This window comes from Squalius cephalus, assembly GCF_949319135.1.
Source record: "Squalius cephalus genome assembly, chromosome: 8".
Classification (NCBI taxonomy): Eukaryota; Metazoa; Chordata; class Actinopteri; order Cypriniformes; family Leuciscidae; genus Squalius; species Squalius cephalus.
This window is the reverse complement of record NC_137129.1, coordinates 8,330,778-8,345,001: the sequence shown is the minus strand read 5'-3', so window position 1 is coordinate 8,345,001 and position 14,224 is coordinate 8,330,778. Positions and strand designations below refer to the sequence as shown.

At 37.5% G+C, this 14,224-nt stretch overlaps 1 protein-coding gene across 1 annotated transcript in view; it reads right to left on the bottom strand.

Annotated features, from left to right (window-relative positions):
• csmd2 (CUB and Sushi multiple domains 2) overlaps nucleotides 1–14,224 on the bottom strand; it is a 305,472-nt gene that overhangs the window by 130,730 nt on the left and 160,518 nt on the right. The window contains exons 6-9 of the mRNA XM_079877810.1: nucleotides 12,818–12,930; nucleotides 8,168–8,245; nucleotides 5,181–5,268; nucleotides 1,150–1,274 (exon numbers count right to left, since the gene is read on the bottom strand). Of these exons, the coding sequence (XP_079733936.1) occupies nucleotides 1,150–1,274; nucleotides 5,181–5,268; nucleotides 8,168–8,245; nucleotides 12,818–12,930 (404 nt within the window). The remainder of the gene's footprint in view (nucleotides 1–1,149; nucleotides 1,275–5,180; nucleotides 5,269–8,167; nucleotides 8,246–12,817; nucleotides 12,931–14,224) is intronic.

The following is a 14,224-nucleotide window of genomic DNA, read 5'->3' as shown; positions in this document are numbered from 1 at the left end:
TTGTTTATATAGTATATCAATAATATAATAATAATTTTTTAATTAAATTCTAATAAAATATATATTTTGTTATATATTATGTTTTGGACCCCATTGAGTTTTGGACCCCATTGTATATTTTCTCGCCTGGGCGAGGGTGTATGATGTTGTGAAACCCGAAACACCCAATGAACCCAGGATACATCACTGATGATGTGTCTGAGTTGCACCAGAGGTGTATTTGAAGAACTATATTGTCTTAAGGTACCATACCACTGACAGGCTTTAACTGCATGTAGTTAAGATGCATGGGGTTGGTACCAGAGAACTAAATGGCAGACTCGCACTTCAATTTACGGGCTAAGGCAAAGGTGGCAGCATGGTGGACAGCATCTCTCTGGGGATGTGACAGCTGCAGCAGGAATCAAGTCCTGGGGGCTGTCCTAGCCAATCAAAGTCAGAAATTAAGTAAGGCTCAATAAAGTAATTAATCGGAGCCTGGTGAGGCTAAATAAGCTGATTACTGGCTGAGCGATACCATCTCTTCCTCCTTAGGAAATCTGCTTTAGAGATCTGTTGTCATCCTCTCCATTTCCTCTCTCTCATCTCTCGCTTTTTTCCCTCATTGTCCTCTTTCATTGTCAGGTCATTAATCAAGGCTCTTTAACTCTGCAGAGATACACTGAGATTTCAAAGAATTGTACTATTTAGTAAACAAATGGCCTTAAATCTGCTATGATAAATATGTTTGGTGTTAGTATGACATGAGACATTATTAGAGCACATGGATAAGGTACATTTGCATTTGTTCATTTAGTACAGAGATTCTAGTTTGTTCTGATATGGTAGTGGACATTAGGAAATAAGCAATGCTAAATGTAAGTAATAAAATGCATCTTACCATACAATCATGCATGCAGTGTTTATACAAAATAAAATAAAAAGGCTTACAACCTTTTAAAAGGAAGGAGAAAAAGTGTGTGCATGAGTATGTGTGTGTAAATGCAAAATTTCACTTGGTACACGGTAGCCAAATCAGTGCCAACATGTGAGAAAATAAATTTAAATAAAATACATTTTTTTTTCCCTTTTACTTTTGAACAACAAACTATTATGGCTTATGTAATATTTGGGGAAAAAAATAGCAGATGCTTTCAAAAAGCGGCATACCTCTACAGATAGGCCGGTCATCACTCCATCCAACGTAACTGTCCGTCACTCGCAGGCAGGTGATGCTTTTAGACCCCTGAAGCTCGTATCCTTCATCACAAGAAAAGTGCACAGTAGCACCCCGCCTGCAAGAAGAAACTGATTGTTATTTTGCAAGAATAACAACCCATACATGTATAAATTATACATTATGGACATTCTGTACAGTCAGATGGCCATTATGGCAAAATAAATTCCAACAGGGTAATCAGGCCCCTGATGTGGATGTTTATTTTGTGATAATGACTGACCGCCACACATTATCCTACTTATTACACAGCTACTAAGCAAATAAATAAATAAATAAATGGACAAGAAATATTGATATGAGTTGAAATTATTGTATTTTGTGAGAAAGAAAGTGACTGCAGAGTCCTACGAAAGAGATAAAACTAGCACAGGAGATTGGTGGCCAGGGATAAAGATCAATTATGCAGTTTATCAGTCATTGTACAATTTTTTTTGGCTGCAGAATGGTGCAAACTAGGAAGGTTTTTCTAGTCGACTAGTAGTCGTTCATTTAAGCAATTATACATTATACGTATCATATGTTTATGATAATAATTTAATCACTTAAAGGTCCCGTTCTGCGTGATCCCATGTTTCAAACTTTAGTTAGTGTGTAATGTTGCTGTTAGAGCATAAATAATATCTGTAAAATTATAAAGCTCAAAGTTCAATGCCAAGCGAGATATTTTATTTAACAGAAGTTGACTACAAAAAACGGCTCGATTGGACTACATCCCTCTACTTCCTTCTTTAGTGATGTCACTAGAACCGTTTCTTGACTAACCTCCGCCCACAGAAATGCTCCCTCAACTCTACTGGCTACTTGCGCACTTCTTATAACTTAGGCTACTGTGTTTACTCAGCTCTTACGGTGATTTTCTGAAGTAAAACTGACGCTTCATCTTTTGTGTGTTGTACAATAAACTTTATTAAACTCATCAGTACATGTTTAATCATCATTCAGACAGCAGACTTGTAGGCTATTAATAAATAATGGATACATAGCCTACAAGCAGATGACAAATACGTTATAATAATCGTAATTAAACTACTAAACCATACCTGTTTCATCTCTATACAGCACTCTGACTCTGTAGGCATTATTGTCCGACTCGAAATGAACGCCGTTACTGAGAGTTTCTGATATTATCATCATTCCGTGAGATGAATTTTTCCTGACAGACTGAGCGCGAGCTCATGAAGCTCCGCCCCCTGTGTCGTCCAGCAGCACCTCATTTGCATTTAAAGGGCACACACTGAAACAGCTCGTTTTTCTGAGCCCCAAAAAATGTCAATTTAAACATGCTGTAAAAAATGATCTGTTGGGTATTTTGAGCTCAAACTTCACATACACACTCTGGGGACATCAGAGACTTATTTTACATCTTGTGAAAAGGGGCATATAACGGGACCTTTAAATATATGCTGGAGGGCATCAAAAATGGTTTGAGTTTCAGGGCTGAGAACGAATATTATATCTAACATTGCAACAATTGTTCTACATTACAGAGAAATACTATACCATACTAATGAGCTTTTCTAATATAGCGCTAAAGCACACGCATGAAACTTGCCACAGCGACACTAGCAAAAGTAATGATTATGAACATGATGGAAAAAAACAATACATTTTTAATAATGTATTAATAAACTAGTCAATGTCGGTGGTAAAGCTGAAGCTGAAGTGGAGTCTCATCTCCACAGTGTAGAGGATGAACAGCGAAGGTGAACACGTCGGTGTACTAATTTAGCTTTAGCAAGAACACTTGGATATGTGCCTAATATTAGCACACATTTATCTAGGTTCAAATTATAGAGCTAGCAGCCATGTAAAGTGGATAACGTTAAGCTACTACTTAAATGTTTTAAATGATAAGTCATGTTTGATGTCTATTAATGAAAGGCGAACATTTGGATTTCCTGTCCGACATAATTACCACGTGAACCAGCTGTGTTAAGGATCTGTCTGTCAGACTGCATGACTTTGCCAATTCCTGTGGAGGTTTTTTTTTCTTCGACTAACCGACTAATTAAAATTTGGTCGACTAATCCTCTTCTCGTTGAATAACATTTACTCTACTATTAGGAGGCAATCCTATTACATTTATGACCCTAATAGGTCTAATAAGCCTTGTAAGTCTACAACTTAACCTTTGACAAAGAAAGAGAGGAGAACAATTTCATTGATCGTTTCCCTGGATTCTTTTCCAACTGTGCAAAGTGCTGATGTCAGATGACTCGAGCCCTTCCCAGCAGCTCCCAACCTCTCACATGTGAGCTGTTCTCTGTTCATGGCTAAATCAAATAGCATGTCAGCATAAATACCCCCTCTCTCCACCCGGCAGCAGTGGTCCTGTCTGATCTTGGTAATGGACAGCCTTTAGGAAACTGTGATGTGCACATCCAGATGCATCGCTGTGCCACTTCCATTACCTAGCCGCTGATGAACGGGTTCTCAGGTAGCCGGAGCTAAGAACATTCCAGTAAAAAAGTTTCGATTGTCTTTCACTTCCCCGCTGCGATTGCCCTGAGAGCTAGTGAGTGTAAAACGGATTGTCCCCATTTGTCTGTGTTAGAATCCTCTAGGGCGCTGCCATTCACCCTGCGGGGGGACGCTGACAGCCTAACTTGCACCGCAGGCCTCTCTGTAGCAGCACAGTGCCTGGAAATGACACGACTATAGCTCTGTCCCCACTCAATTAAATAGGTCCGGACCTCTGTCTCATTTTCAATCTCATTGCCTCTCTGTTCTCTTTTTCGATCATAAACGATGGTTCACATTTCACTTCGTTACTCTTTCAGGTCATTCCTACGGTTTTCAAGTCCCCTTCTGTCTTAATATATTAAATGAAACAAACTCACAATGTTTAAAGATGGACATCATATAGCTTGTTTTCTGTCATCAGAAAATCACAATTAAGTCAATAAAGTTTAAATAATTGTACTACTTTGGTTAAGACAAATGTTGCCATTTTTGCCATTTCCCAACGCCTCACATATTCCAGGTGCTTTTCTTTATCACTAAAATGTTGTCTTGGAAATATTGTTTTAATTAATGTATATATTTTTTTCCTCTGACCTCAATGTCGATCAGTTTAAAAGGGATAGTCAATTCAAAAATGAAAATTATGCCATCTATTTACCCTCATGTCATTCCAAACCTGCATGCCTTTCTTTCTAATGAGGAACATAAAAGAAGATATTTTGAAAAATGTTGCTAAGCAAACCGTTTCGGTTCCCATTGACTTCCATTGTATTTTTTGTCCATACAATGGAAGTGAAAGGGAATCAAAGCTGTTTGGTTAATGGTTACCAACATATCTTCTTTAAGCTCCACAGAAGAAAGTCAGTCATACAGGTTTGGAATAGCATGACACATGACAGTGAATAAATGATTATCACATTTTCATTTTTGGACAGACTATTCCTTTACATTTTTTAGCAATATCCCTTCAACTAAACCCAAATTGTTAATGACATCATCCTCAAGAAAGTTACAATTTTATTTTAGTGGGAAAACAACAGCACAAATATCAGTACATGTTAGCAAACGTTTATATTTTATTTTTTAAACGTTCTGTATTTGATAGATAGATAGATAGATAGATAGATAGATAGATAGATAGATAGATAGATAGATAGATAGATAGATAGATAGATAGATTTAATGCATTAAGTACTGAAAAACATTCCTCTTTTTCTTTACATCTTAATCTCTCACTCTTTCTTCTCTCTCTCCCTCTCTTCCCCTCTTGCTGTGACCTTTGGGAACCCACAACCCATGTTTATGCTGATCAAATATCCTCCCTGAGCTCTGAGAATTAAAAGGCCAATGAGAAATTAAACAGGCGCCCACCTCCTGCATCTCTTGCTATTCATCATCCTGGCATTACAAACACTAAATTAACTGCACACCTCTTTCCTCTCTCCTCTCTCCTCTCAGTGGACTATTTTAATAAGTAATCCATAAACTCATTTCTCACCTGAAATCAGAGCCTTTTCTTTTGCCCCTCTCTGGGATTCCTGGATCTGGACACATGTTGTGTCCTTGAGCCACCCCCATCTGAGATACTGCAAAAGACAAGGTGGAAAAAAAGTTGGTTAAATAGTAGGGAAGGATAAGGTACAATGTCCCCCTCCACCACCTTTCATTTTCTTTATGACCATGTACAGTATGTCATCAAATATCGACATGCATAGAATGATTATGCTTCTTTTATTAATTTTGACTCATCATTTCTTTTTTTAGTACAGTGAAGTACTGATTAAATTTTATAGTGAAAGATTCAAGTTAAACTGCCCCCAGTGACATGTTGCTGGTATTTTTAATATGTAATTGTATTATAATTCAGTCATGGAGTTATTCTATGAATTAGATGCATATTTCAAACATTTGAGGCAAACTGAGTAGAATTATTCAATTTGCATTCATAGTTTATTGGTTTTATAACATCCTTTTCAATTTAAAATATAGGCCTATGCATAACTCATATAATTATTAAGTGTAATTCAGATTTTAAGATATTTGAATGTTAGTTGATTTACCATTATTTAACTAATCTTAAAATATCCATACATTTACATAAAATCTTTCTTCCCAGTCTGTAAGCGACGCTCTGTTTAGTTACGGTCTCTATGAAGCCCCTCCTTCTGAAAAGAGCAATGTGCACTGATTGGTCGGCTGGATCAGAATGTTGTGATTGGTCAACTGCTTCTAGCTTGTTTCGGAAATGTCACGCCCCTTAACATAACAGCGAGCTTCAACACACTACTAACGCGTCTCAACCAGGCCTCGCCCCCTTTATTTTGCATATACCTTGGTGGAAATTATTTAAATGAGGAGTATTGTGAAGTCTACGTTCCCGGAAGAAAACTCAAGACTACAATAGGCATTTCAGGGAGTTCAGAAACAGTGCGCACTGATATAGAGAATAACTCCCTATGGAGTGGACTTTGTAAATTTGCGGACCTTTTTCATGCTCAAACTGCAACATTAACATATAAAAAAAGCATAATAGGTCATCTTTAAAAAAAAGTGTCAGGTAGGGGGTCATCCAACCCCAGTAGCAGAGCAAAATGCCCCTCTTTAACATTTTTCAACTAAATTAGCAAATTCTTCCATCTATGTCATAATATGGCTTTCCTGTAGAGTGTTGGCGCTTGCAATGCCAAGGTCATGAGTTCGATTCCCAGGGAAAGCAAGAACTAATAAGAATGTAAATGTGGACCTTGAAATGTAATGCAAGTTGAATTGAAATGATGAAAGCGTCTACCAAAATGCATAAATGTAAATAATATACATCACCTTCCTGTACTTGCTTTATTTAAATGCACACTTTTCTTAAGGGTCCCTTTCTCCCATCTTACCCTACTATTTTTGTCGGTACAGAGAAAAAAGAACTGGCCAAATTTTGTTTAAAATGTAAGGTGCTCACCGTTAATATCTGGTTTACTAAACTGTTGCATAAAAGCAGTATCACACTTGCAATTGTGCAGTTGGTCTGAACATCAGCGTGACTTTACCTTGTAAAGAGAGCAAGGCCATCTGTAAATGTATTCTACTGTCTACAAAGCCTGCCCAGGAGGTTTATTGAATGAACAAAATAATAAATCAGTCCTCCCAAGAATGCCAAGATATTTTCAGACATCATTATGTGAGTACAAAATTTTCCTTGGCATCACACAAGCTGAAGTCATCCAGCCCAGCAGGAAGTGGAAATGACACGCGGGGTCAAAGAGGTTGGCAGTAGCCTCGGCTTCTGTAATAGGTGGCTAGGAGGCTGGAGAAGATAGTGGAGGGAAAACCTGAAGTGACACATGTTGATTGGCCGAGGTGCGCCTGGGTGCCGGCCCTCATGCATATTGATGTGGGACAAAAGGCCAAGCTTGTCAGCGCTGCCGTTGAGACACTGCCGGCCACGGTGACGGTATTGAGATCCCAGATGACACCCTCAATGGGCACATGCTCACATGAGCAGGCTGACATTTTCTCACAATGATGCAGAGGTAATAGAAATGTAAATAAAGATGGCATAACAGAAGAAAGCAGGCTGAAGAAGACTCTCAGCACACATAGCAATTACCCCAGCCCTCGATAAGCTTTCTCTTTCTTTGTTTGCCAACAACGGAAACGGTAACTTATTTTCCCTCCCCTCTGGCCTAAGGGAGAAAAATATCTCCATTTGTTTCCAATTGACATAGCGTAGAATAAAGATAACGTTAATGTTCAAGGTTGTGTGTTCATGCCGAGCGCGAGGATACGCTGCAAGTGTGGTACTGCTCTCATCAATCCATGGATAACGGAATCAGCACATGCACACTGACACAAAAACCCTTACAATTCATCTGGAAAAATTAAGAAAGCTTTGGCTTTAAATGATGACGTATTGTAAGGTTTCAGAATTCAGATTTGTGTTTCCTTTCCGTTCATTCATGCTTAAATAGGCCACATTTCTGAATCAACATTCTTATGAAATATATAATTATATATTTATGAAAGTCTCTCATGCTCAACAAGGCTGCATTTTTATCACAAATACAATATACAAATGACACTATTCTGAAATATTATTACAGTTTAAAATTAAGCCATTTATTCCTGTGATAGCAAAACTGAATTTTCAGTTCTAGTCTTCAGTATCACATGATGCGTAACAAAATTATTCTAACATGTTTATTTGGTGCATTGGAGCATTTATTTCAAATAGAAATCTTTTGTATCATTATAAATGTATTTACTGTCACTTCTGATCAATTTAATATGTACAGTATATACTTTAAGATTAATGTTCTACATAGTTACAATGGAATACAGTTATTCATAAATTGAGATTTGCCAAGATTTGCAATGCCAAGGTCATAGGTTCAAAACGCAAGTCGCTTTGGATAAAAGCATCAGCCAAGTGCATAAATGTAAACGCAATATTGATTTAGGAAAACGTCCTTCTTGTACATGAAGAGGTTGACTTACAAACTGATATCTTGCTGTGGTTGTCTTTACTTGGCAGCATCTTCACCCCTCTGGACTTCAGCTCTGTCATCTTCTTCACTGAAAGTCAAAAGCATTATAACATTTTTATTTGAGAGCAAGAAGGATAAGGAAAAGAGGAATACATTTTAATCATAGGCCAGATGCTTGCTAGGCATTACAAATCATGAACCGCATTGTAATTACTATTACAGTCTTTCAAAGAAACTGTCATACTTGTGCAAAAAAGCCTATTGTGTGTGAACAAAGCTCAGCATGTTTGTTGAAAAAGAGACAAAATAATGCCAGCATGCATTCATACGCACAGCCACATGCAGTCATTGTTTTCTGTTACATTGTTTTAAAGATTCAGCATTTAAATGCTCTAGATAGAAAATCAGCATTTGGGTAAGCATTTTGTAATGGAGAAGTTCATCAGCTATCAGCAATCAGCTGTTTTAGCAAAACCGAATAGCAAACAAATCGTTTGCAACTACCTGAAAGGTGAAGTGTCTCATTTCAGTTTTTTTTTTTTTTTTTTTTTTTTCAACAGAATGGCAAAAATAGTTTTTCCTGCTTATACGTTCTCGGATCATATTTGGTCTGTGCCACATGGGAGGAAAAAATTGGAATTGGGTCACTTGAACTATGTAATGTGAATGCGGCATTAGTGCCCCTTTATGTCAAACCTAGGAAAAGTTATAATTTACGGACAGCTGATGCATCCGGCATAATATCAGAATCCTGCAGAATATACACATTGTGCTATACAACGTAACACAGATAAACATTTTACAAAAATGTAAAACTGCCTTATATTTTTAAATCAAAGTAATGCAACCTGCAAAAAAAATCTCACAAAATGTATAAATGATAGAAATTGTAAGAAATGAAATAGATGGGCACAAAGATGTCGATAAAAGATAAGATCAAATGTTTTATTTGAGCATCTCTCTCTCTCTCTCTCTCTCTCTCTCTCTCTCTCTCTCTCTCTCTCTCTCTCTCTCTCTCTCTCTGTCTCTCTGTCTCTCTCTCTCTCTGTCTCTCTCTCTCTCTCTCTCTCTCTCTCTCTCTCTCTCTCTCTCTCTCTCTCTCTCAAATCATGTTAACCTGTCTCTCCACACCTAATCTTTGACAGAGTCTGAAAATAATTGTGATGAAGCTAAGTAGCTTGTTATGTACAGAGTGTCTTATTGGATGTTATTCATTGAAGAGCATTTCACTAAAGGTTGGAGAGAGGAAGGGAGGCACAATAAAAGGAGAAAGGTCAGTGGGAAATCTAATTAAGAGCTTAGCTCTCTTTCTCTCTTCCTGATACTCTAAAAGTATTTATTTATCAAACTCCAGTCCTGTAATCCCATCCCATCACTCTGATCTGCTTATGGAGGAGGTGAAATTCCTGCAGATTCCGTCTTTGGTTCCCGTAGCTGAGCTGACTAATCCCGTTCCTCTGCTCATCTCCTTTGAGTGGTGACCTTTGAACTTGAGAGTGTGATGAGAGTGCGCCAGTAGCACAGCTGATGTGTGTGTGTATCTCTGTGTGTGTGTCTATGTGTCAGGTGTTGGGGGTATTCATGACCTTTAACTGGCTTAATAACACTTAACCAAGATTATTCAAATAATTTGACTTTGAAATTTTTGAAATGACTAATTTAATTCTAACCGCAGACAGGGGAAAACTCTGCAGGGCACATGATGACTACAGATAGCAAACAGTTGCAGTGAATCTACGGTGAATCTCTACACCTTTTTAGGTTTTCTGCAACGGTTGGGGTTGGGGGGGGGGGGGGGGTCTTTGAAATGGATTGTAATGGATGGTAAAATATATTAATGTTATAAATATATTAATATATAATAATGTAAATTATTTTTGGTCTTAGATAAAGTACACTACCATTTGTACCAGTTTTTTTTTTTTTTTTTAAAGAAATTAATACTTTTTATCAGCAAGGATGCATTAAATTTATAATATATCAAAATATATGTATTTCAAATAAATGCTGTTCTTTTGAACATTCCTTAAATAATCCTGGAAAATAAATGTATCAAAAATGTTTTCAACATTGATAATAATAAGAAATGTTTTTTTGAGCAGCAAATCAGCATATAAGATTGATTTATGAAGGATCATTTGACACTGAAGACTGGAGTAATTCTGCTTTACCATTACAGGAATAAATTACATTTTTAAATTTTCTTGTATTTTTGAGCAAATAAATGCAGCCTTGGTGAGCATAAGAGACCTCTTATTTTCACTTCAAGTCTCATTAACACTAGAAGTGCCAGAATTCCATAACTACTAGAACTGCCGCAAGCGGTCATTTTGACCGCTAGATTCCAAACTCTATGGGCCCTATCTTGCACCCAGCGCAATTGACTTTGTACACCGACGCATGTATCATTCCTATTTTGCACCCGCGCACAGCGGACTTTTCCCTCCACAGACGCACGTCGGTTAACTAAGAAATACACTTGCGCTCCCCGGGGCGGTTCAGCGCAAAGAGGAGGCGTGTTCCAGCGCAAACGTTCCCTCATGCTATTTTGCAGGTTTAGAAAACAATTCCGCCACTGACCGAAAAAAACTAGTCTAAAGTCAGTGGCGCGTTGCGCATGTTATTCATATGCTATTTTAAGGGCGCATGCTTGGCCATAATCAATGTAGCGTGTGCACAACGCGCATACACTTTGATTCTCTCATCTACACACAGACGCAGCAGGTTTCATTTTTGCAAATCATAGCCTACATTATTACGATAGATAGATAGATAGATAGATAGATAGATAGATAGATAGATAGATAGATAGATAGATAGATAGATAGATAAACAGTTTATTATAAAAGCATACATCTAGCTTACACATTTACCCAAATTATCATACGCCTGTTTAAGCAAAGTTAATTTGGGTGTGTTTCTCCATCCTCAACATCCCTGATGAGAACGTCGGTCTCCTCGGCTGTGAACCGCTCCTCGCGTGCGCCTGGCAAATCCGCCGTTATAATAGGAATCCGCTATAGAACAAGCGCACCTGCTCTTAAAGGGAATGTGAGATATCGCTCTGATTGGTTTATTTCCTGTTACGCCCAAACCACACCTATGAATAATGAAGCTACTTCAGACCAACCCATTTTAGATTTGCGTCGGGCGCAAGAGTCATTTATCCCGCCGGTATAATAGCAACAGCACCCAAGACCCGCCCACAAAGTTACTTGCGTTTGATACTTGCGTTTCAGATCGTTAAAATAGGGCCCAATATCTTTAATGATAAATACCCAATTGAGAGATTAATGCATTTATTGTATTAGGATGTCTTTTAAAAACAAAACAACACCAAACTGTACATTTAAACAAGTTTAATTATACATCTATATATAAATAATATCCGTAGATGTCCTGAACAAAATGACGGAGTAGCCTGTTTTCATGTTTCCACTGTTCGATCGCGCCCGCGCCTGCGCCCGCCGACACACACACGCACACGCACACGCACACACGCACACGCACACACACACACACACACACACACACACACACACACACACACACACCATATTCCAGCATTGCAATCTTGACATTGCAGCCTGTTCATTATAGCCATAATAAAATATAATAATAAAATAGTCAACCTAACATATAAAAATTCCACTGCTCTGTTTGTCAGTAGCCAAGCCTAGTGCAATTCGTACCATTTTGCGCGTGTGAAGAGGATGATTTTTTCCGTCGATATTGGAACGTGAGTGAAGTACAAAGCCTATAATAAAGAATAGTTTACCATCCAAATACATCGCAAATGTTGAAACATTTTGATTCTAATTAGAGAGTTACGTGAGCCTAACGCCGCTTACTTTCACTTTCGCTTATAAAGTATTTCATTTTGGCTTGTTTAGAGTTATTTTTTCATTCTTGTTCTGTTCTGAATATCATTACATTTAAATGATTTGTTGTTGAATATGTTTAGTGTATTTTTTACCACATTTTATTGTTGTGTATATTGGTATAGCCTATAATAATACCGCGAAATTCAGAGCGGTCAATATGACCGTCTATGGACGAAATAGGTAAATATGTTCATTTGTTCTTTTTCCTTATGTGTAATTTATATGAAAAACATTTTAAATGAAAATACAGACACTTTTAGTAAAAGTCAGGTACCAGCAGGATTGTATTTATTTTTTCAACAAAGTTATTGCAGATATAAAATTCAAAACGGTCAAAATGACCACCATGGCAGTTCTAGTGTTAAACTAAATGAAAAGTGCATATACCGGCCCATATATGTTTTTAAGCTTTTAAAAAAGGCCTTGACAGAACATGAGGGAACAAGGCTGAAAGAACTATTGGTATCAAAAAAAGGTATTATGTTTTTTTAATTATATAATATTATATAAATAAATGTGTCCATTAATTCAAAACTCTATTAATCTGAAATTAAAATGAGGAAACACAAACTTGTGAAGAGAAGAATGAGTAGAATATGTTGTGAAAACAGCCCTGCATATATCTAACCTTTCGCTTTCTCTGTCTCTCCTCTTTTAGTATGTTTCTCTCTTTTTCCAGATGTTTTTGACAGCCAGGACCCCTGAGCTGTTTCTCTGTCTTGTTACATAGACTTACACCAGTAAAGGCACCAGTCCCACGACAGCCCATCTCTTACCTTGATACTGAGCACTGAAGCCTCTCAGTTTGTGGTTTCCATCGGATGTGAAGTGGAGTCTCAGCCAGTTCTTGCTGCTGATGATGGGCGATGGCAGGTTTGGACCAGTAAACCTGTAATATGAAGAGAAGACGGGATTTATCGAGTGTAGAAAACTTTCTACTTACTTTCTCTGTGAAACACTTTAGCTTTAATTTGAAGAACATTTCAAGTACAAGCATCTTCACAATCACATGATCTAATAAAAAAGAAGTATATGATAATAATAGTTATAGATAATAATACACATATACATATATACACACATACATACATCCTGCCTGCTCTAAGCTTAGATGTACCAGTGCTCAGGTCTTGGGACTCTCAGAATTAGTGTTAATTATTTAGATAACACAGGCACAGTCGGACAGCTTCTTTATTTTAGTGAGCGTTAATCGCATAAGCTGAGAAGGAAACAGAAAGTTGTCTGACAGAGAAACGTAAGCTCATCGTTGTAGTATTTACCAAATGTCAGATTTGGCACAACAAGCCCTACAAACACAAAGAAAGACAGACCTAGAGAGGAAGAGAGAAAGAAATGAGGAGGTATGAATAGTTTACAAGAGCTTAGTCCACGTTTCCTATTTATTGCACATCTGATGCAATGAAGTATTTTTAACTTCTTCTCCTGCTCAGACCAACCACCAGCCACCAGCGCTGAGGGAAGGGGATAAAAATGGGTCTGAGTCACTAACACTTTAACTCTTTTTGCAAACGAAATCATTAACATTTAAATGACTGCATGCAATATGTGCGTCTGTTGCTTATGTCATAATGGCTAAGTGACTTCTCATTCCGTGGATGAGCCTATGAAAAGTGATTTTCTTCGCTTTTAATATATTTTACTTGCAAACCATCAAAGACACAAAACAATTATCTGGTATTAGTTGGCAAGGAAAACGAGACCCAAAGAGAAACATGCAGATCGTGATTAGACGTAAAACAGTTTTCATTGAATTATCTACATTAACTAATAGACATCATGGCTCAATGTCATAAAAACATATGCTAGAAAAGTCATTTTGTGATGGTTACATATGTGGCACATTACAGTCACTTAATGTGTCACTTGGGTTGCTTTTCATGACCAGTCTTGTTAGTAAAGCTAACTGGACTTCCTGTAGCCACTGCTCGGAGTAACTCATGCATTGTAGTTCAGAGAGCTCTCATTGTTAAAAACAGTTCAAAAGACACATCATTTGTCAGCATTCATAACATAGTGAATATTAACATAGGTAAATAAAGTGACGACGGGCATGCCAGTGGGGGTCAGTTGCGACAACAGGTTAACGTATAATAAGAAAAAAAAGTAGTTTGCTAAACATTCAGTCACTAAAATTACTCTAGAAAACATGGTCAAAATGTTAA